We start from the raw sequence: 23,531 nt of genomic DNA, 5'->3' as shown, positions 1-23,531 counted from the left end.
TAGCCAAGTGTTCCTGCCATCCTTGACTTGCGTTTCACCACATACTCTACCAATACCTGATGGAACTCTATGCTTCTGTAACGCTCTGATCACTTGACCAGTTATTACAAATCAACTGAAGAATTCTAGAGCTGGACATAAACCTTACCAATTGTTTAGCCTTCCGTATTTTGTAGGCGAATGACTAAAGCATCAATACAACAATAACTTGATTAAAGTCACAAGGCAGTAACGTAGTTTGGTCAAAAATTCAGACTCTGGTCTCCCAAGCCTGGGGCCCTAGTCGCTTTGTCACATGGCATGATGTTTATTCATCTCAACCCAAACAAGTAACCCAATGGAATATGGAATACCCAGTGGCTAGAGAAAGATACTGGAAAATTAGATCTCTTAGAAGTACAGCTCACGGAAATTTCACTGGACAAAAGTATATACGTACGTTCTTTTTATTTATTTTCTATTATTTTTTAAAGATTTCATTTATTTGAGAGAGGGAGAGAGAGACAGAGCATGAGCAGGGGTAGGAGGCAGGGGGAGGGGGAGGGTGAAGCAGACTTCCTGCTGAGCAGGGAGCCCCAGTGGATGGACAGTGGGGCTTGAGTCCAGGACCCTGGGATCATGACCTAAGCCAAAGGCAGATGCTCAACTGACTGAGCCACCAGGCACCTCACGTACACTGTTTTTAAAGGAGTAATAATCATAATGGAATACCACTGATAGCCAGCTAAACTTTTAAAGTACCTTGGTTTCCATGCACATTTAGAGTTATCTTTAAAATAGTCCAGGATCATCTTTCAACACAAATCCTCATGAAAAAGAACCACTTGCCTTTCTCAACATTCTTTTCGTAGCCGTAGAGATCGCTATGGTAAATATAAAAGGTGGGAGAACAAAAAACAACTCCAAGAGATCAGGATGATTTAAAACTCACAAGCAGGAATCTTTGGCAGTTCGCATTCTCACTGCAGGCATCGCATGACATTTTTATTCCCAGTATTCTGGATATCATTTTAGAACTGAATTTCAATAAACAATTGCTCGGAGACATTTTTTTCATCTTTGTAATTTATTATTGTAGCTACGCAAAAGGCAAAAGATTATGAGATAAAATACTTTCATCAATATAAGGTGTTAGGTGTCAAATTATATAAAATATTAATTTGAAAATCACTTGTCCACTTCAATGGGTAAACAGAAAAGATAGATTCCTGGGACATTCATTAAGTTCTATGAGCTGTTTAGGTATTTATAGGATCACCCACAGCAAAAACAAACAAAAACAACAACCATCCAAACAACCTCCGCACCCCCCCCCCAAAAAAAAACAACCCGTAGAACAAAAGGCAAAAGATGTTTACAAAACTTCCCTTAATAATGACTGTGATTCTAATGAACAACAAGAAAGAGGTTTCTAAAGCAGCCAAACCATATCTAGTTTCCAAAAACACATTTGTTTTGCATTAACAGTGCACTTTACTTAATGAAGTTATCTAATTTTAGTAAAGCTAAAGAAAATTAAGGTAGGACATTTTAAAAATTGGAATCAGATTAAAATATCTTGGAAAGATGAAAAGAAAATCTTTACAATAGATTAAAGATATACTTTTTGTAAGGCAGAGGTGTGGGAATGCATAAGTTTTTTCAGAATCCGGTGCATCTTCCTCTAAAAAAGTGTGCTATGTCTTATGTTAACCAACTGGAATTTAAATAAAAACGTAAAAGATATTTATTGAAAATACCATTCCTAATAGCTACTGTTTAATTTCACATAAATTAAAATTCTGCAAGAAAAACAAAGTTGAAGCCTAGCACCCTTCCACAAATAGTAATAACTTTATGCTAACTATGAATCTCATATACAGAAAATAACTCTAGTGAGTAGGTCATGATGAGAATTAAGAGTAAGAAAAGCTTTGTAACCTGTCAGATTAATAGTTTTTTCTTCTTGAAGAACATCGAAAACTTTCACCAGGAGTAAAATTGTTTGAGAATGGCTTAGAAACACCCAGTGAAACCAAAAATGTTGAGTATTCTAAGGTTTATAAATAACTTTTTTTTTCAAAGTAAATATATGTATATTTTGGGAGAAAACAGACATCACTCATATCTCTCCCCATAAAAATAGGAATGCTTAACCTATCAGCCTGTTGCATTTGAGACATTAAAATGAAAAATGACATCTACACCCATTAATATCTTCAATGTATAAACAGCACAGCATGACACATTCTTGAGAGCTGAAGGCTACAAAATCTCTCTGAAACATAAATAACAAAGCACTCAGAAGCATATTTGATGTTGATATTCATCTCTGAGAAAAACACTGCTGCCTAGGCTTCTTATGAAAATAGATGCAGCCCAAATGGATCTCCTGTAATTGGTTTCAGATAGCGAGGTCAGAAGAAATATGATACAAGAAACGATTATGTGGAACAGGCAAAACAAGAATGTTTACACAGGCACTCCCTAGTTATACTGACAAGGGGTGTATACTTTGCAGATAACCAGAACCAAAAAAAAAAAAAAAAATACCAGCAGGACATTCAAAATTTTGCTCCTCATACTCACATGTTTTAACCTTTAACATATGACGTCTTTACCATGTTACTTTGAACACTGAACGTAAAATAAGTTTTCAAACAGAATATCATTGTCTAATTATTTTCACAAGTGTAGTTGATAAAAAGCATATTCAGATCCTTCCATAAAGGATGTGAATTCCTATTCTGTTTGGCCTTTCCTTGTATTATGTTCCCACTAAAGAGAATATACTGATAAATGTAATCTGAAGTCTCATAATGCTATCTAATAGAAGAAAATTAATCATCTAATTGTCATGTCCTATTTTCAAACAGCAATCTATCAGAGTGAAATTATGCATTTGTAGCTATTGACCTTTCATTTTATCATGGCTGATCCATAATTAGACTAAGTTTGTTGGGGAAAAAGCTAATTACAAATTTTTTTAAAAAAATAATTGTTATTTTTGTTTTACAGTATATCTTACATAAAGTTAAAGAATAAATGTGTGGATATATTGTGTTCATAGCATGTACTACTATGCGAGTCAAATTGAGAAGCTAAGATCTTTTATTTCATGGTACTATAATAAGAGTGAGTAATTAAGAATAAAGCATCCTGTTCACCAATCAAATGTCAGTCTGTTTTGGCTCAGCATTCATGATGTAGATCCAAAGGAGAGACAACTGAGCAATTAAATATGTGATGGAATGGATTCTTAGGTCATCCTCAGAAGTTCTAACAAAGTCCTCCAGGTTCAGATCCAAACCCCAATATTCAGTATCTTCCAGTATGGCTCTGAATTCCCACATAAGTTCAGAAACCCTTCTGTAAAATAAGCCTGTGAATTACTGGTAACTAATAGTTATGTTTTTTCAGGTCTAGAATCATATACGCAGTTCATTGGGAAGAACACATTCTCTTCCTTGGGCCTGGCATTCCACAGGCTACAGTAAATAACATTAAGTAGCTTGGTATTCATATTTCATATTTTCCTTATTATTCTGCTGCTAATAATAATGAATTGCTAATGGAACCCAAAAGGAACATTAATATAACCTATAGCAATACTAAATACAATTCCTGTTCACATATTAAGGAATTCTGTCCAACTTCAAAAGTCCCAAGTATGAAAGGTTAAGAGGAATTGGAACTAATTTTATTAAAATTAAGATTTTTATAATATTTATTTATTATGGTACATAGTCCAGGAACTACAATCGTTTATGTGCATTCTCAGTTATTTCTCTTTCTGCTATAAAATATTTTATTATTTTTCCAAACATACTTTGGATTTACTTTTTATTTCTCACATACCTACAGTTGCTTTTTTTCCCCTCATTATGGAGCCAACACCATCTTTAGTTTGGATATGGACTGAACACTTTTATTACTGCTGTTATAATGTCAACTGGCATACTGGATACTAACTGAAAATACAGGCTATTAAATTATAGTATAATATCTGAAAGTAAACTATTGTTTGAATCTGGTGTTCTGGATTTCCTCCTCAATTTAATAATAAAATTGCAGAGAAGAATTTGGGAAAGTATTCGTAAAAATAAAATACATAAAAAAATAACTGTCATTAAAATTTTTTTGGAAGTATGTTCCATGTACCACGCAGAGAACTAAGCATTGAGCAATTGTGAAGGAAGGAAGTGGGTGATATGACATTGCTTTTACCTTCAAAGAGCTTTGTGTCTAATAAGAAACATTTGGTTTAAAGTCAAAGGGTCATAAAAAATGTTCGTAAAATATTTCAGGAGTTCATAAGTTGAAGAAATTATTTTCAGTTGGGAAGCTCAGATAAATGTTTATAGGGACACAAAATAGTGATGAACTTATACAACAAATAGCTCGTTTTGTAAACATGACAGGACATAGTCACACCATGTAGAAGCAAAGAATATGTGGGATCATATACAGTGATGGGATCATATACAGTGAAAAGAAAATAATAATCTCAGATAAAGTATCTGCTTAGCTTAGAAGCTAGTTACGCATCATGGGAAATCTGGCTGAAGTGAATTAATGAACATAACTAAAACAATCAATGGCAAAAATTCTTCATATTACTTAGCAGGTAAAGGCAAATGTTGCTAAATTTGCAAATGATAAGATAAGCCTGACCCCATGACAATACTGAGGTCCTATTGTGAAGCACAAATGAGAAATAATGGAGAGAGTAAGGAAAGATAAAGACATGAGGCAGAAAGAACAGTTAAAAGGTACGTGCAACTGTCCAAATATGAGATCACAAGAACTACTTTAAATAAAAATGAGAATCACAAGAGGTACTGTCAAAGTGGAACTGCAGGACTTAGTAACCGGGCATAGAGTAATAAGGGCTTCTAGGAACAGGTAAATGATGACTTCAAAATTTTAAGTCAAGGTTAACTGGGAGAATAGCTATCACACTTCTTGAAGAGGGTAACAGAGATTAGAAAACATAGGCTTTGGAGAGAAACAATGCTGCTTACCTGCCGGCAGGATAACGGAAGATTTCCTTAGTATATACCAATAATGCAGAACTCTAGTTTCGGAGGGACCAGGTTGAAAACAGCTTTCCCAAAGTAAGAGATTAGACAGCATGTAGAACAAAGGGAAAGTATTAGATGCTGGTAAAGAATAAAGAGAGGGGAAGACCCAAACTTAGGGAACATCCACATTTTGTTTAGAGGTGAGATAGTAAAAAAGGAAGACAATGAATGGTTAGCAGTGCACAGCAAGAGAGGTCGAAAGACTTCTGGAAAATGTTGAACATAAAATAACCATGTGACTCAGCAATTCCACTCCTGGGCATATACCCAAGAGAAATGAAGACATATGTCCACACAAACAGTTGAACGTGAATGCGCATAGCAGCTTTAGTCTTACTAACCAGAAGGTGGAAACAACCCACATATCCATCAACTGATGAATGGATACACAAAATATGGTCCATTTATAAATGGAATATCACTCAGCCTCAAAACGGAATGAAGTATTGATACATTCTGTAATATGGATGAACCCTGAAAACATGCTAAGCGAAAGAAGTTAGTCATAAAGACCACATATTGTATGATTCATTTATATGAAATGCTCAGAATAGGCAAAAGCATAGAGACAAAATTGATTAGTGATGATTGCCAGGGGCTAGAGGGAGGAGACAAAACTCAGTGACTGCTAATGAGTATGGGGTTTCCTTTGGGGGGGGGGTGAAAATATGTGGGAATCAGATAGTGGTAATGGTTGCACAACCTTGTGAATACACTAAAATCCACTGAAACATATCATTTAAAATAATAAATGTTATGGTATATAAATCCTATCTCATGAAAGTTTTATATATTTAAATAAAAGAATTATGATGTTAATTATATCTCAGTAAAGCTGGGAAAAATAGAAAATAGCAAAAAAAAAAAAAAAAGGAATTGTGAAGGGAGAAAATGGATGTGTTCTCAACCCCCACCCCGCCAAAACTCAAGGAGGTTAAGAATTAATGAAAGTTCTTGTGGATTTGATAATCTGCATGTGGCCTACCAGACAGCAGTTCCCATAGAGCATTGAAGTAGAAATTAGGCTGCAGGGAATTCTAAGGGAAAACTATGGCCATGGGGGCAAACAATTATTTTGATAAGTTCTGCGAAGACCAAAATCAAAGTCAACTATAGCTTGAAAGGTTGCCTGTTTCTGTTGTTGGTTTTAAAGACAGTTTGCTAATCAGCTAAGAGGGAGCAGAGAAGCTGTAAGAAGTTAAGAGACCTGAGAAAGTCCCTGGAGGGGGTGTCAAGGGGCTAAATCAAGGAGCAGGAACAGGTGACAGCCTTGTGGGAAGTGGAAACACATCTTCCTCCGAGACAAGTTCAAGAGAAGGGAAGAGAGGTGACTTTGCCAGGCAGAGGCAGGAAGAGGAAAGAGTTCACACTGAATAGTCTCAATTAATTCAGACACTGAGAAAGTGCAGTTATCTAACTGAGAACGAGAGAAAGATGGGAATTGCTGAGGAAACAAAACTGAGAAAGCTTTTCCTCTCATTGTTCTGAGCAGTGCAGCTAGTAGGGTAAAACCTGGCATTTAAAATGTTCGAGTAGGAAATGTACTTCCACAGATACTGATGACACACGGACCTATGGAGGTCTTCTGAAATGTTGCCTCCATAACTAAATAAAGAACTCCTGATTTTTCCACTGCTCTAATTTGGGATCATCACTACTCAGAGTCTTTTTATACTTTTAACCTGGCCAAGGGGCCTGGCACCTCCAATTATATCAAGTACAAGCTGAAGAGTCACTTACAATATGTGCTATGTTATTGTGCATCCTAAGGACTGGTTGTCTTTAGTTTTTAAAAGACAGCAAAATAAAATATATCCGTGACGCTGATACTACTGGCACAGCTGACTATTCAAAAGCTTCTCTTTGGAACTAAGAGAGCAAATATGATATAATGGTATTGACTAGATTTCAGCAGACAGTCTTTTTGCCTTTTATTAGTTGATGAACTTGGACTACCTAATCACCCTGAGCACTAATTTTCTCGTCTATTAGATGCAGTTTAATAATATTTACCTTTGCCTATAGGTGATTTGTGAAATCAGATGGGATAAGGCATTTGAAAGGTATTCTAAAAGCTGAAGTATAAAGTAATATTATTTCAAGCGAAGACTTTTGAAATTATGTAATTCCTCCAGTGGATGTCTGTTCTTCTACGTGTAAGTACCGGTCAGTTGAGATCAACTACTGGCTTTTAGGTTTATAAAGACTGCTAAATAGGTATGTGCATTTTTTTTTTTTTTTAGGTATGTGCATTTTAACTAACAGGCTGGGCATATGGTAATTCCTGAAAGTGTACCTGTGGATTTGATTTTTATTTATCAATATCTATTTCGTTCTCTGCAGTCTATTCAGTAGAAAAATTTCCCACTGGGTAGGAAAAATATCTTAACAGCTTCATGTCGTATCATATTTTGCGAAGTTGTATTTTAATTTCTGCTGAGGCTGAAAGGGTTTATAACTTTACAAATAAATAGGTGAGGTACACCCTTCTCTCCCAGGCCCACATCACCACTGCTAGGAGATCACCTGCCCTCAAGGACCTTTTAATATGGTAGGAAAGATAAAAATGCACTCAATATAACCACACCGCAACACAGAAATGTGCTTCCTGCCATTAAAAGGTACAAGTGGCTATGGGGGTTCAGCAAAGGCAAGAAGTGAAAACAAGGAGAATTAATGCTTGGTCAGTGCTCATTATCTGCCAGCTATCATTCTAAATCCCCACACATACTATCTCATTTCATTCTTGAAACACCGTACTTTATTATAGAAGTGCAAATTGAAGCTCAGGGTAGTTAGGTTATATGTTCAAGCTGTTTCACATATCCTTGAAATGGTGTCAGAGATCTGAACAACTGGCTGGCTGACTTTGAAGCTAATGGCCTTTCCACAAGGGGTGGTGAGGAAGAGTGCATCATGAAAGGGACTTTTATTTGATAAAAGACATAAGTAAAAAAAAAACAAAACTGGGCATAAGGAGGAAAAAATTGGTTCTAAGTCATTAACAATATTGCTACTTACGTCAACTAGAACAAGGAATTCCAAGATCCTATTCGTGTTGTTTTTCCTTTTCCTTATTCTTCATGAGAACTATTCATACAAGCTTACGTACTAAAAGCAATTCACTATCCTTAAAAGACAATGTCTTTGAAGTTATTAAACATTTGATTCATGATGCTGGTTATAAACAAAAAACCAATATTAAAAACATTTTAATAATCATCTTCCATCATAAGCAGACACAAAACAATACCATCTGCTAACAGGCGTTGAATAATCTGTACTACGTTCTGATGGATCTAGGAGGTTGCCTGATAAAATAGAGGATGCCCAGTTAAATTTGAAATGATTTGTATTTCTACTTGCTAAATTTAGAAATCCTAGTCACAAAAGTCTTTCAGAATAGGTTGCCAAGATATGGGGGTTTTTTGAGACTGAGTTTTCCATTTAAAGGTAATTTTTTTTTTTTTTTTTTTTTTTTTTTTTTTGAGAGAGGACACATGCGAGAGTGGTGAGGGGGGCAGGCAGAGGTAGAGGGAGAAAGTGGATCTTAAGCAGGCTCAGAGCTGGGCGTGGGTGGGGCTCCATCTCAGGACCCTGAGACCATGACATGAGCCAAAAATCAAGAGTCGTATGCTTGACTGAGCCACGTAGGCACCCCTAAAGTTAAATTCTATTCATCAGTGGAAATCTTTTTTCAGTCCTAATGAGTAAATGATGTCATCTTAGCCACATTTTCTAGGTTAGTCAGGCAGTGACTTGGAGGCTCGGGCTGCTTTCCTGTGAGAAGGAATGTTCCTGCGGCTACAAATGCATAGCAAAAGAAGGAGGTGGACCACTCCAAAGGAAAAGTAAATGCACCAGTTTTTGGAAAAGCCAGACCAAGAAAAGCAGAGGGAAAGTTTCTTTTAGAGTTCACATTCTAGCTTCCTGCAATTGAGACACAAATGAGAAAAATGCAAAACTCTGGCTCTCCATTCACCCTCCTCTCAGCAAGGATGAGGATCAGTAGCCAGGAACCCTGAGGCAAAGATTATGACCCTGCTTGGCACCAAGGGGAGGAAATGCTACAGCAGATCTAAAGGAAAGAGCCTTGAGGCAGAGAGCCTCTGCCTACTTAACCCAGAAGCTAACTAGGCCAGTCCCAGAGGAGGAAGAGATAGAGCAAAAACGATTAGAGAAGGGAGAGGCCTTGATTAGTTCAGGTGCAGACACAGTAGATTGAGAACCACTAAAGGAGAGCCCTTAAAGCTAAAATTAGAGTGTTCTTAGAAACACAATGACAGGTGTCCCGGCGTTTCATTGCATTTGTATCTTTGGGGTAAATCCCCAACAGTGCAATTGCTGGGTCGTAGGGCAGGTATATTTTTAACTGTGTGGGAAATATCAGAAAGGGAGACAGAACGTAAAGACTGCTAACTCTGGGAAACGAACTAGGGGTGGAAGAAGGGGAGGAGGGCGGGGGGTGGGAGTGAATGGGTGACGGGCACTGGGTATTATTCTGTATGTTAGTAAATTGAACACCAATTAAAAAAAAAACAAAACAAAACAAAAAAATAAATAAAAAAAAAAAAAAAAAAAGGAAACACAATGACAGAGCTGCCAAAGAGGCCTCAGAATTTCCCAGTTCTAATCCCAGTACCCTTCCGGGTTTCCGGATAACCTCATCCCCATCGGTGATGAACTCCCAATACATTCCATCCTCCCAAGCAGTTTACAATTTACTAGTCTTCAGGGCAGTCTAAAGCGCAAAACATTAAACTCAGAAGAAATCTAGTCTTTGACAACCAACTACTGATCAAGCACTGCAATTAATAAAAAAAATACTGATTGAATGAATCGAAGAAGAAATACATTTATAGTAAAATCATAGTTGGGATTTTGTGTTTTTAGGCTGTGTTATACACCATGTGAATTATGAAGCACCAACTGTGTAATATTGTTTGAAGCAAATTTCCCAAAGATTAGATTTTAGAGATCCTGGACAAACTCCCCTTGGAGAACAACCCAGGGCATTTCCATTTTGTGTTCCAGCTATCCCAGAGTTCAGGTTAGATTACCTTCAGCATACGAAGTGGCATATTATAGTAATTAAGTACCAGGTACATGCAAGTGTTCTTTAGAATAAAACAAAATGTAAATTAATGGTGGAAATAAGGATCATCTTAGCACGTCAATAACTATGCTTCAATGTAATTTTTATGGAGTCTTCTGGGCTTTTGCCCTAAAAATCTTAAGCCCTGAGTTTTTTAAAATTTAACTCTATCAAAAAGGTTAAAATATTTTTCTGTTTTAAAAATCATTTCTTGGGACACCTGGATTGCTCAGTGTTTGAGCACCTGTGTTCAGCTCAGGGAGTGATCCTGATCCTGGGAGTCCAGAATCGAGTCCTGCATAGGGCTCCCTGCACAGACCCTGCTTCTCCCTCTGCCTATTGCCTCTCTGTGTCTCTCATGAATAAAGAAATAAAATATTTTAAAAATAATTTCTTATATTTAATTACCGGTAATATGACTCTTAGAAAATATGCATAAATAAAAAAAATTTTAATAGCCACTTGGAAGATAGTGTCCCTTGCTAGAAATCACCCGTTTAAGAAGCAGAAGATAGGAGGATCCAGAAAGGTTTTGTTTTCAGGAAATGTCTTGATAACAAAGTTCCTAAAGGTGACTATTTCCTACTATTTCATTTTCACTCTTTAGCGTATTTCCTTTATTATAGTGAGATCTAAGACTAGGAAGGTTGGGTAAAAAAATTGTTTCTTCCTTCCTCCTCTGTTCTTCTGGCAGACTTTAGTCAATGGCCCACTTTTTTATTTAATCCCCACCCCAACCCTTCTGCAAAATGCTTTATTGTTTCCATTTGGTCCATGGCTTGGGAGAGGACTCCAAGGCGGTTAAAAAGCTGCCCAGGGGCTTCAGGAGAGGTTGAGGCACAAGCCCTGGCCCCTGGGGGAAGCCAGAGGGTCCCCTTAAAGGCTGTTGGGCTTCAGAGGCACCTAGTCAAGAGTGAGCCTTTCTTTCTTTCTTTTCTTTTTTTTTTAAGATTTTATTTATTTAAATATTTATTTATTTGGCACACACCGGGGGAGGTGCAGAGGAAGAGGGAGAGAGAATCTCAAGGAGACTACATGCTGAGCACGGAGCCAGAGATAGTGCTGGATCCCAGAACCCTAAGACCATGACCTGAGCCGAAATCAAGAGTCCGACTCAACTCACTGAACCACCCAAGCGCCGCTGAGTGTGAGTCTTTTGAAGAGATACTCACCGAGCCCAACCTGGGGTGGCTCACCTTTGAAGATAGACATCAAATCTAAACCCAGGGAGCAAGTCTATGCATTAGCACAAGTGACACTTTTATTAAAAAACTCAAGTCATCTATACTCCTATTTGTGAATATATTCCTTTGCCCTTGGAGTCTAGAACTGTAAGCTCCTTAAGGGTTAGATATGTTTCTAAAGAATCTTAATGTCCCTTAGAATGTGCAGCCCAGTAGCTTGAGCCTAGTGACTCAAAGATACTTAACTGAAAAGTATGTTTCTTTAGACATTTCTAAACTTGTAAAACACACCTAGAGTTTGGCTGCAACTCCTATAATAAAGGAAGAAACTTAGCATTCCCTCTAGGAAGAGTCACCGTGCCTTGCACAGGGTAGGTCCTCTTCAGACCTATACACCGATGACTCTGGAGCATACACTAGTGATCTACCATGACACTGAAGTCAATATAAATAAGACTGCTTTCCCTTTACCAAGTTATATTAACATTTTTTATACATGACTTTTCCAGAGTGTATTATCTTTCATTATTTTTTAATAGTCACATCCAAAAAATTACTACTTATTGCCAGAAAAGTTTTATTTCGTTTTCCTCAGTTAGAGACTTTCAATTATTTTAGGCATAGCTCTAGAAAAAGTATCTATACATATGGGTGTTGTAATTCGGTTTAAGAATTTGCTTACATAAAAATGCAAGCATTTTTCACACTTCCAGGTTCAGTTATGTACAAAATTACAGTTTTATTAAAACATTTTAAATGTTTACTAATACTCAAGTATATAGCTAAAGAAATACTGTATGTGAAAGAATAACTTATTTAGGTAAAGACAATACAGTTGTTTTGAGCTATAAATGAGAAAAATTCAAATTCATCAAAGCACACATTAGTTTCAATTCTTAAAAAGCTCTTCTTCATTTATCATAATTCTCTTCCAATAGGTATTTGCACTTCTTCAATTTTTGCAATTTTTAGTAACATTGCAATGAACTTCCCTGTAATTCAGCCTTGCAATTATCTCTCAAAAGCTTAATTTTGGGGTCAAGCCATATTCAGATATTGCATTTTGACACACATTAGCATAATGCTCCCCCAGAATGGCTGTATCCATTCACAATCCCACCAGTCCATGAGATTGCCCATTCTACAATACTCAACAATACTATGCATTACCATTCCTTTTTAGTCCTTTTTACAAACTGGCGAAAATACTTCATCTCAATTTGCTTTTATTCCCTTATTAGAAACTAACATTTTTAAAAAACATACCTCTACCTAAATGTAGGTATTTTTGTAATCTCATTTAAAATTAGTGGATTGGGTGAGCCATCGAGCAGATATCACTCAGTCAGCTGATATTCTTTCCCAGTTTTTTGAGATATGATGGACATAGAGCACTGTGTCAGTTTAAACTGTACACAAAATGACTTGAATCATATTTTAAAATGATTATCACAGTAAGTTTAGTGAACATTAATCACCACCTATAGATAGAAAAAAAAAAAAAGTGTTTTTTTTTTTTTTTTTTTCCTTGTGATAAGGACTCTTAGAATTTCACAACTTTCCAAATGAAAGTTTGAACCTTTGATCACCTTCATCCAATGCCTCCACCCCTGGCCTCTGTAATCTGATACCTTTTTCTAAGTTTGGTTGTTTTAGTTTTTTTTTTAATTCCACATATATGGTGAGATCATAAATGCTTGTCTTTGTCTTACTCCACTTACTCCTCAAGGTCCACTCATGTTGTTACAAGTGGCGGGATCCCTTGTTCTTTTCTTTTCTTTTCTTTTCTTTTCTTTTCTTCTTTTCTCTTTTCTTTTCTTTCTTTTCTTTCTTTTCTTTTCTTTCTTTTCTTTTCCTTTCTTTTCTTTTCTTTTCTTTTCTTTTCTTTTCTTTCTTTTCTGTTCTTTCTTTTCTTTTCTTTTCCTTTCTTTTCTTTTCCTTTCTTTTCTTTTCCTTTCTTTTTTCTTTTCTTTTCTTTTCTTTTTTTCTTTTCTTTCCTCTTTTATTTTTAATGGCTGAATCATGGTCCATTTCCACTAACATTTTTAAAGCCCTTACTCTCTTTTAGATGCCAGCAATGTAAACGTGGGCAAGACAGGCAATGTCCCATCCTCTCAGAGTTTGTGATTTAATCACTAACAAGGAAACAATCACCTGATAGTTTTGCTTTTAGTCTTTTTTTTTTTTTCCATTGAATGTTGCATTATGACAGAGCTCACAGAATTTCATTGGTCATGTTCTGCCCATAAAACTAATTATCCGCAGGATGGCGCAGGATAATAGTGTGAGGAAGAACTCTTCATTAAAAAAAAAAAAAAAAAAACGTAAAAATTCTACATAGGGTGAACTCCATGTGGCTGGTAATTAAGAAGGAGGATTAGGTTTTGAATTATAAAAAAAAAGCAAATGTCATTGTATTTCGGAAGCAGTTATTTTGTAGGGCGAGAGACAAAACTCTTAAAAAGCAAATACCCCACAGGATTGATAAGGACCTAGTTACCTTATCGTGTGACAGAGAGTGTGAGTGTGCTAAAGTTTCTTTCAAAAGTGGTTTCCGTTTTGTAAACACATAAAGCTTCCGCCCCAAGGAATAAGCTGTTTCACCATACGTTTTTAAGAAAAATGCTTTCCAGTGTAATGTTTCTCCTCTTTAAATTAATCACTTGGCCTGTATTCAGAAAGGAAGCGTATGAAAGAATGCTTATTGAGAAAGATGGATAGTTAAACTGGAAATTAAAACTTTATTTCTGAGGGTCACACCGGGAAGATGCTTTGCAATCTTGGCGAAATCCCAATCGGCCTTTGCTCAAAATGGCACTCTTCTCCCAATGTCTCAAAAGATATTAAGCCTCTCATAGAAGGGGGATTTTGTTGCCCCCTGCAAAGGCTTCTCATGATTGCAGAATGATCTATTTAAGAACGGCACACTTTCTCATGGAGGACACATTTTGGCACTCTCTTGTAATTATCTTCATTTACATAACTGGCACCTAACAGGCCACTCACCAGAGTGGAGCAATAAAGCTGTGCTTGCTCTGATCATCTTTATGTTGAAGTTAAGCCATTACACTGAATCCTGAGACATGCTATTGTGAAGTCCCCTGGCATTTCCACTGCTATCATTCGTCTGTTGTTATAGGAGAATGTTCACTGCCAGCATCCTCTGGCAGAAACTCAATTTCTGAGTCCAATACTAATTCATTACAAAGTCTGCAACAGCTGGGACACTGGTATATACAAATGAGGCATTCTGAAATTTGAGGACAAATCCAAAATACACACTCAGGACCTTCCCTGTGATTCCACAGCCATGGAAATAGCTTTGAAAAAAAAAAAAAAAAAAAAAGAAAGAAAGAAAGAAAGAAAGAAAAAAAAAGAGGATCCTGTCAACATCTCACCCTGCCAACACCAAATTAGACCCTTGCGATTTGAGCCTCTATGGCAGTGCCACCTCCCTGCTCTTCTTTTATTAAGAACTGTTTTAAAGGTCTCAGCTTTGTCACGTTTCACGGGCCTCGGAAACATGGGGATGAGACATGCAATGTGGAGGATACTGGAAAGGACACGTTGGGCTCACCTATCCAAAGGACAGTCACCATTCTGTGAAAACAAAAAAAAAAAAAGGTGCTCCCAAGGTGACTTAGATAATAAGTCTGGAGGACGAACGGTGGGTAGAGCAGAAGCACAGAACAAAGTAGGAAGGGTGACAGTGATTAGAAACAGGGACAAAGAGCAATAGAATATTTTAAGTTTCTTTTGTTTTTAATGGCTACTTAAGAATGACATCAAGTAACTAATGCAGTGACAAATTCTACCAAAATTTTCAATGCCTCAAAATTTAATAGACTCTTTGGGTAAAAATGATGGTACTGTTATGCAACTCTTAGAAAACTACTGTTATATGATGGTATGTTTATGACACTTCAATGCCATGCGTTGTTTTTTGCTAAGTTAGTCAATCAATTTCTATTTGAGAAAAATATATAAAATAGTCAAAACATATAAAATAGTCAATTTCTATTTGAGAAAAATATATATTTATATATAAATATATAAATAATTTCCTTCTTATACAAGGAAAATGAAGACATTTAAATTTCACAGATTTCACTGACTCCTATCTAATGCATAGTTAATTTATAAATATCATGTGAAGCAGTAATCCTTTGTGTAAAAACTGAAAGGGTTATACTTCAAAATAGGTATTTAAATCTATTTTGTGACTCTAGATACACTAGTATGAAAAAGAAAAAAAATAATATATACAGACATACAAAATACAATAGAGGTTCTTTCTGTGAATTGCCTAGAAATGTTTTTAAAGTTAGGTAAAATGATAAAGTTTATACACCCGTGTGGCCACAATGCCCCAGATATTTTCACATATTAGAAATAAATACTAGTAATTTGAGCCTTATTTTGCTTTAAAATAGGAAATCATTTGTTTGTTATTTGCAATATGCCCTTTGATGATGATCTATAAGAAAAAGTAATTTAAAACTGAAGATTTCCAATGAACATTTGAACAAGTAAACTCTATTACATCAGATTCTAAAATTTAGGACTTTTTAGCTGTGATTTACCTTTAAGAAGAAATTATTTTCTCTGCAGATTTATATTTAAATTAGACTTCAGAAAGAATGAGAAAAATATTGAAAAATCCTTTATATAAAAAATTTTGTTATGAAAACTGCAGATCATGCTAAATTCTCATTTCAATTCACTAAGGACATCTACGGTAATGGTTCCCTCCCCATTTGGTCATCAGAATCGCACAAGAGGCTATTTTATAGAGAGAAATTCTTGGGCTCCACTCCCAAAGATTCTTAATTAGGTTTGAGGTGGGCTCTGAGAATGTCAGTTTTTTAAAAGCTCCCTAAGTGATTCTGATGACTAGTGAAGTCTGAGGACTACTGCTCTACTAGGTAAAATTTTGATAACCTTTGTAATTGTAGTCATGTTTATTACTATTACTATCATTATTATTCATTATAATGATATCATAGTGCATTACACAATGCACAGGAAATGAAAAGACATCCCCTGACCATTCATTGGTTCCATTTCCACTATATTCTACTCATTACGGACAGTACTATGGAAGAATCAAACATTTTAAGGCTAAAAAAAAAAAAAAAAAGACTTGGAAAACGTTTCATTAAATTTCTTCAAGCTGTGCTAAGGAATTAGGCCTAGAGAAGTTAAGTAATTTACCAAAGTCACAAAATTTTTAGATAGTATTTAGACTCCAAGCATTCTAGTTTTTTTCTTTTATTTTTTTCACTATACCACCAACTTTAAAGGTGTACACATAAAAATAAAATTAAGACTTTTAAATAATTTTAGATTATCCTACTCTCCCTTTTGTTCCCAGTGGATGACATCCCTTCTTCAAAATCCTATACCTTACTCACTCTACCCTCTGTGGAGAACTCTATCAGAAACCACTGGAAAAGCCTTTGGCCTGCTCTCCTCATTCATGCTTTGAGAAACTTCTTGTGCTTCCAGGTAATTGTTGTATGGAGCCACTTCTATCCGACTCCCCTATTGTCAGGTCCAGAGGGCATCAGAGATCTGGACTCAAGCAAAAGCATTCAGAGGCTATTAGTATTACTTTAGTTACATTACGGTTAAAAAAGCTTTTGAGAGTTGGCGTGGGATCATATACAACATTGTTTCTATGGGAACAGGAATTCCTGTTTCCAAACAACAGGCTCAGAAATGGTTGTGTGCAACGAAACCTATTAGTAAGTTGGGGACAGCCTGTTAGTGCATCTTAGTTAATGAGAGCATTCATAAACACGCTTCTCTCATATTAAGGCCTATGCCTTTCTGTTCACTTTGAAAAGGTCTTGCAGTAATGCAGATTGGAAAACCCATAAACAGGCACCCAGACATAGCTTTAAACAAGTATAAAGCCAATAATGAATTATATTGAAAAAGACAATACCCAAATTAAACCATAAAAAAATCTTAGGTTATAATACAACAATTTCTAGCCAATAAATTAATAAAAATATACAATTAGCATTTAACTGTAATTTATTATGCTAGTTTACCATTTATATCTCGTTGTTTTTAAAAGTTTTTTTTTTTTTTGGTAGGGAGAGAAAGTAGTATTTTATGCTGTATTACTGAAAATTAATTATAGGACTAATTATAAAAAATACAACATATGCAAAGTAAATGATTATGCAACATAAAATTTTAGCAGTTAAATATAACCTCAGATTTACAGAAAAGGAAAGTTGACTTTCATGAGAAAATAATGTAAGCAAAAGTTAGTTGGAAACGCCACAGTGGAATATTCTTCTTTAAAGTTACTAATGAATTATGAATTTAATGTACCATTAGTAAGAACAAATTTTCATTTTGTAGCATAACTGTCTAGCCATCAACCCCTTAAGTTTAACTTCTCCTCTACTGCATTTCAGTACATGTCCTAAGGCAAGTTGTCTGATAAATTCTCCTCTAAAGATCTGGCTGGTCTTTGGTTCTCCACTGAATTTATTCCTTCCCCCCTCCCCACATACTCATTGATGCAAAAGCTTTCTGTTGCAGGATTCTTTCTTTGATTTATATCTTTTTTCATTGCACCAGCACACAACCAGTTTGTATCAAGAGACATAGAGAAATGTCAGTATGTATTTTTTAAAGTGCCCTTTATTCTATCGTTATATCCATTTGGTTCAAAAGATTATACATTTGTCTATGGAAAGTCTTAACTTGGGGAAAAGTTTGAAATTAGAAAATCAACCTTGTAAGTTATGAATATGCAAAATGAATGCTTTCACAGAGGCAAAAGTTAAGTCTGAACTACATATTTGTTCCTATCTTCTTCTTATCATCCTATTTTCATTTGCCATCCACTTCTAGTCCATTTCCTCTGCTTTTCTTTATCAAGCTTTAAACACTGAATAATTGGCATAGCCATACAGAGACTAGCTGGATGGAAGGACACTGGCCATTATGAATTCAGTTATAAAAACAGAATAAACACATCGGTGACAAACCATGAAAACCCAGTGTCTTCACCAATAACCAGTGCAGTTTAATTGCATTGAGCTGAATATTTTGGCTCATCTCATTCAGCAGGTCTCATTAGAACATTTTTTTCTTTTTTAAAAATTTTATTTATTTATTTATTTATTTATGTATGTATGTATGTATGTATGTATTTATTTATTTATTTATTTATTTATTTAAAAAAGGGAGAGAGAAAGTGTGCACAGGGGGGATGGGTAGAGGGAGAAGCAGACTCTGCACAGTGGGGAGTCTGATGCAGGGCTCCATCCCAGGACTCTGAGATCTGGACCTGAGCCAAAATCAAGAGTCAGATGCTCAATCAACTGAGCCACCCAGGCACCCCTCATTGGAAATTGAATTGTGAAAGTTTAAAGTAAGACACAGCAACAAGAATCTCACTTCTTCTATGCCATGAAGATGGTGTAGTCAAAAAAAGTGATGTGAGCTTCTCCTCTGCTCATCTTTCAGATGTCAGTGTTTCCCAGTTCTCATCCATTTTGCTTTTTCTTATTACTCTATCCACTGGCTGCTACCTCTCAGCCTCCTCTGCATGTCTTCTATGTTTTCCAACTTTTATTGTTAAGTCTGTGGTTGTCTTCTTTTATTCCTTTCCCATTGATTCTCATCTCTCTCTTCCCTCATTCATCAGATGCCCTTTCTCAGATTTATGATTCTCTACCATCTGTATCCTGAAAACTCAGAGATTTATATCTCCAGTCCCTGTGTCTTCCATGAACTCGATATGCATGTCTATTTGCCTTGATCATAACATTAGCCTCTGAAATAAGCACATGAAGTTTAACATTTCATCAACTGAACTGCTTATTAACAAGCATCCCTCTGACAAAACTACTCCAAAACAAAAAACAAATCAAAGCCAAATAAATCAAACCAACCAACCAACCACCACCACCACCAACAGCAAAAAATGGTTGTTCTTTCTCAATTCAACATTTTGGACAAATCCTAAATGTTGCAATCATCCTTATTTTTTTTTTATCATCCCCCACATCAATCCATTCAGCAAAATCTTCAGAATGCATCCAGACTTTGCAACCAGCCTCATGCAAGCTCCCATCATTTTTTCCCTGCTCTACCTTGTTTCTCCTTTTTCTCTTTTTCACCCCCTTCCATACACTTTGCACACAGCAGCTAAGGCTGTTTCTCTTACCTTATAAAATTAAAACTTATGTCATTCTCTACTAAAAAGCTCTTTAATGGCTCACATTTCTAAAGGAATATTAAAGGGTTAACAGTGAGACTGAAGGTAGAGTCTTCTTACAGCTCCATCTCTCCCTAATATCCTTAAGGAGATAAGGGTTCTAGAAGACTTTCTTTCTATACAGATACCCCGTGTGACAGCTAATCCAAAGCACTTAAAGGCTTCAGCACACTCTTGTTATGACTAGACCGTAAGTCCCATGAAGGTAAGTAAGGTCCCTGCTAGCTTAATTCATCCACGTATCCTTTGGTTTCTTGTAGCTCATTGTACCTCACAGTTCGGTGCTAACAAAGAGTGGCTAAATGAATGGCTGACTCTTTTGATTGTCCACTTTTGGACTGGATGATCCCTCTGTCAGGAAAATCACTACTTCTTCTTGCCCTTCCTCCCTTTTGTATATTTGTCAAACCCTAACTCATCTTTCAGGATGAAGCTTGAGTTTCACTTTGTTTGCAAAGTTGTCTGACCTTGCCAAGCAGAAAGAAGTTCTGCACTCTTATTCCATAGTCCATTCACTATCTATCATATCTAAAGGAACACTTTAGTTGTTTACTAAAAATGTCCTTTCTTTTAAATTAATTATTTAATAAAAATATGTGTGTGTCCTCAAGGGTGAGAAATATGCCCTATTTAATCTTTTAAAAAATAGTACTGACAGTTTATTTCTAATAGTTCCTGGCACATAGCAGGTACTTACTGTTTTCTTAGAGATGAATACTAAATATTATCCTTTGCACTTAGGAGAAATGAGTTAAGTATATCCATTTCTGCAAAAGAGCCAGCTAGTTGTACACTCAATGTACATCGCCTCCTTATTCCTTACTAACAGAAATATGATCTTATTAGATAAGGAAATGTGTCGTGCTGAAAACTATGATACTCTGTCTCCTGTAAAGTTAGGGATGGCTATGGGGCATAGTTCTAGTAGATAAGACATTAGGAAAGTCTGCAGTGGTCTTAGCAAACACCTCTGTTGACCTGTTACAGGCATTCTTTTGCCCTTGGTTGTACCCGTTCTCCCTACATATTTGGGACACAGTCCTTGCTACCTTGTCACAAGGGACAGGCCAAGAGTGTTATCAAAACTTCAGCTGTGACATCTTTTAGACATTGAGTCAATACTAGCAAGTGATAACCTCTCATCTTCTTTGTTTTATGTAAAAAATTAATTCCCCCATTTTTTCTTAGTTTTTAACATCTCTTTTACTTGTGTTGGAATACTATTCTTAACTGATAAGAGTATCTGTAAAATGAATAGAGCATTATCCTTGAGGTGAGGAATACATTTAAAGTCCTGAGATCCAGTTCAACTTTAGCTTTTGGTCAAAGTAAGTTATTATGACTCTATGTATACAACGGTAAAATTGCATCCTATAAAATACATCACAGTTATGTATGAAAGAACCATCATCGTTGAAATATTACTCAGAATTACTCCACTTCTACTTACTAAGAGAGTTTTAAGAAGAAATTAATAGATTTTTAGCCCCCTAGAAAGAAAAGCATCAGTTTGGAGTTTTACGAAATTTTCCATTTTGCCTAATTTCCAATTTGCCAAATATGAGGCTCCTTAGTTATTGATGCAAAAGTCTGTTTTTTGTTTCTTTTTGAAGCCAGGCAGTAAGAATAGCACTTCACAATAATATATTTCAAGATATTTATGTTTCAAGATATACATATTTCAAGAAACTGATAGTGTTACACATCTTCAATAGTATCTTATTTTCAGAAATAGGTAGTAAATAGAAATAGTTAAGCATGACATTATAACATATATTTTTATCATTGAATAACACTTCTTTTCACAGTTTAAAGTCCTAATAAAAAAACAATCATAAAAGTCCTTGCATAAGATACCCTGAGGTACCTACTCATACAATAACCATCCATACCAGCCCATAATGAATTTAGCTTCTGGGTAACAGATGTTTTCAACATTTCAAGAATTCCTAGTGAGTGCTAACCATTGAGCACTTCATCAGTGCACTATGGCCAGTCATGGAGCCCTAAGAACTTTGAACTCATGATATTTGAAAGAACATTATAAATACTTAAACTGGGTTGCAATAAATACAAAATATTTTGTGTAATATTTAATACCGACACTTAAACATCTTCCAGAATCTGTCTCTATGCAAATATAAAAATAAAGAAACTAAGGGAAAACATACCTTGATCATTAGTATATTTCAAGTGAAAAGAAATCTCGAATCACTATATTCAAAGGGGTGACATAAAAGTAATTAATAAAATTTGGTAACATGATTAAGTTTTTCACCATTAACATTTTGGTATTACTAATACATGATTTCTTTCCTGTTTCTGTGCCCCATATTTTGTCTTAGTTTAAATGATAGTGCAACTATACATTAATTAATATCATGGTAAAGTGTTTATTTAAGACCTCAATTTCATGAAGAAAAAAAATTTGGATGCGCAAGTATTATATTACCATAAAAACAAAGTAGAAACAAAATGCAAAGATGGAAAACTTGTGTCAAGATAGGATAAACCTGCCAAAGATCTTACATCCATGGATGGGTAACCAATCTGATTATCTGGTAGATTGCTCAGTTTTATGGTTTATGTCTCCTTATGGTAAATAATCAAACACCATTTTGATATTCTTATCAGTATATTATTTCCCTCACTAAGCAACTATTTATTTAAATGTTATTTAAGTGTTAACTTATTTAAGTGCAGGTACCGACTGATCTAAATATCAGCTTTTTTTGCTAGCTTTTAAAATTTAGGAATAGAAATAGCAAAGAGAAAAAGGTTAGTGATTTTAAGGTGTTTCAAAGAACTATAAATGGCAAAAAGCTTGTCTAAAGACACATTCAGGAAACAGCATACTCAGGAAAAAGCAAGCAGAATGGAGTTTAGGTCTGGCACAGAAATACACGACAGGCCTGTCAATGTTCTCCCAACCTTTCCCTTTATCCATAACAGACGTAAGTCCTCCATAGGAGCCACTGAAGACAGATGAACCCTTAGGATCCTCATGAACAAAGAAAATTAATTGTAGGTGCATATGTGCAGGTGCATGTAAGATAGTATCTATTGCCATCGATGTCTTAGTAAAACTGGTAGAAATGGAGACCCTCAAAAGAAGTTCTAACAGACTGGTAAGAGCTTTCTGGTTTGGTTTTGAAATTTAGATAGCATAGACATTCTGGTTTTGTTTTGAGAGCAATCACCCTAACTTCATCTATTCTTGAATCTCCAAATACTGCTAAAATAGTTTGTAAAACCCGATGCATAAATATGTATATAAATTAAATCTCCCTGTGTTAAAATAATTGAAAGGAACAAATACAAAGAATCACAGAAAATAATGAAAAGCCTGACGTTTTAAATGTAATTCTGTTTCATTAATTTCAAGCACATATAGCAACTTGAGCACTTAAGCTAAGTGTCGCCAAGTAGAAATCCTGCTGACCTGCCTTAATTAACAGAAAAGAATAATTTGTAATTAGCACATTATTTATATGAGAATGAGTGCTCCTACATGAGTTTAAGTGTTTGAAAACAATTTGATTCCTTAAATCCTCTCCCCCCATCGATTTAATGAGTAACTTGTGTAATTAATCTAACATTTATTATATAAATTAGTGAGATGTTACTTCAAAAAATGAGAAAGACAACAAAGGAGTATAAAGAACTATGTTGGAGGACATGTGGATATGGAAACCTAATGGCATGATCCGAATTAATAAGTAATTGACTAATGGTTAAAATGGTTAGTTTATAATAAAAGCAGCCAAATTAATTGTCTAGTCTAGAGATGCAGTTTGAGTTCAAGTTGTTCTCATGAAAAAACTGATGTCAAAGCTGAGTGAAGTCCTAAAGATTTTTTTTAATCCAATACCAAATGCTTTTAAGCTAGTCATTTAATTTCTGTCTACCTGATAGGGAAAAGAAGGGGTCACAACGAGGTT

The 23,531-nt window shown here is 35.5% G+C and overlaps 1 protein-coding gene and 1 long non-coding RNA gene across 21 annotated transcripts in view; one reads left to right on the top strand and one right to left on the bottom strand.

Annotated features, from left to right (window-relative positions):
* The window catches only part of FOXP2 (forkhead box P2), a 554,671-nt gene that overhangs the window by 155,463 nt on the left and 375,677 nt on the right, over window positions 1-23,531 (bottom strand). Inside the window, exon 1 of one of the 20 annotated variants that reach the window (XM_035698696.2) lies at window positions 742-848. The exons of 18 other annotated variants lie outside the window; for them this stretch is intronic. In XM_035698696.2, coding sequence (XP_035554589.1) covers window positions 742-759 — 18 coding nt within the window. In that variant the 5' untranslated portion in view covers window positions 760-848. Of the gene's footprint in view, window positions 1-741; window positions 849-23,531 lie in introns of those variants that run through there. One more of the 20 variants, XM_035698698.2, reaches the window with a different exon arrangement.
* LOC112670785 (uncharacterized) overlaps window positions 155-23,531 on the top strand; it is a 49,803-nt gene continuing 26,426 nt past the window's right edge. The window contains exons 1-3 of the long non-coding RNA XR_003143226.3: window positions 155-435; window positions 7,089-7,219; window positions 16,717-16,850. This is a non-coding gene — a long non-coding RNA (uncharacterized LOC112670785). The remainder of the gene's footprint in view (window positions 436-7,088; window positions 7,220-16,716; window positions 16,851-23,531) is intronic.

The sequence above is a fragment of the Canis lupus genome, chromosome 14, assembly GCF_003254725.2.
Source record: "Canis lupus dingo isolate Sandy chromosome 14, ASM325472v2, whole genome shotgun sequence".
Taxonomy (NCBI): domain Eukaryota; kingdom Metazoa; phylum Chordata; class Mammalia; order Carnivora; family Canidae; genus Canis; species Canis lupus.
This window is presented reverse-complemented; position numbering and strand designations above follow the sequence as displayed.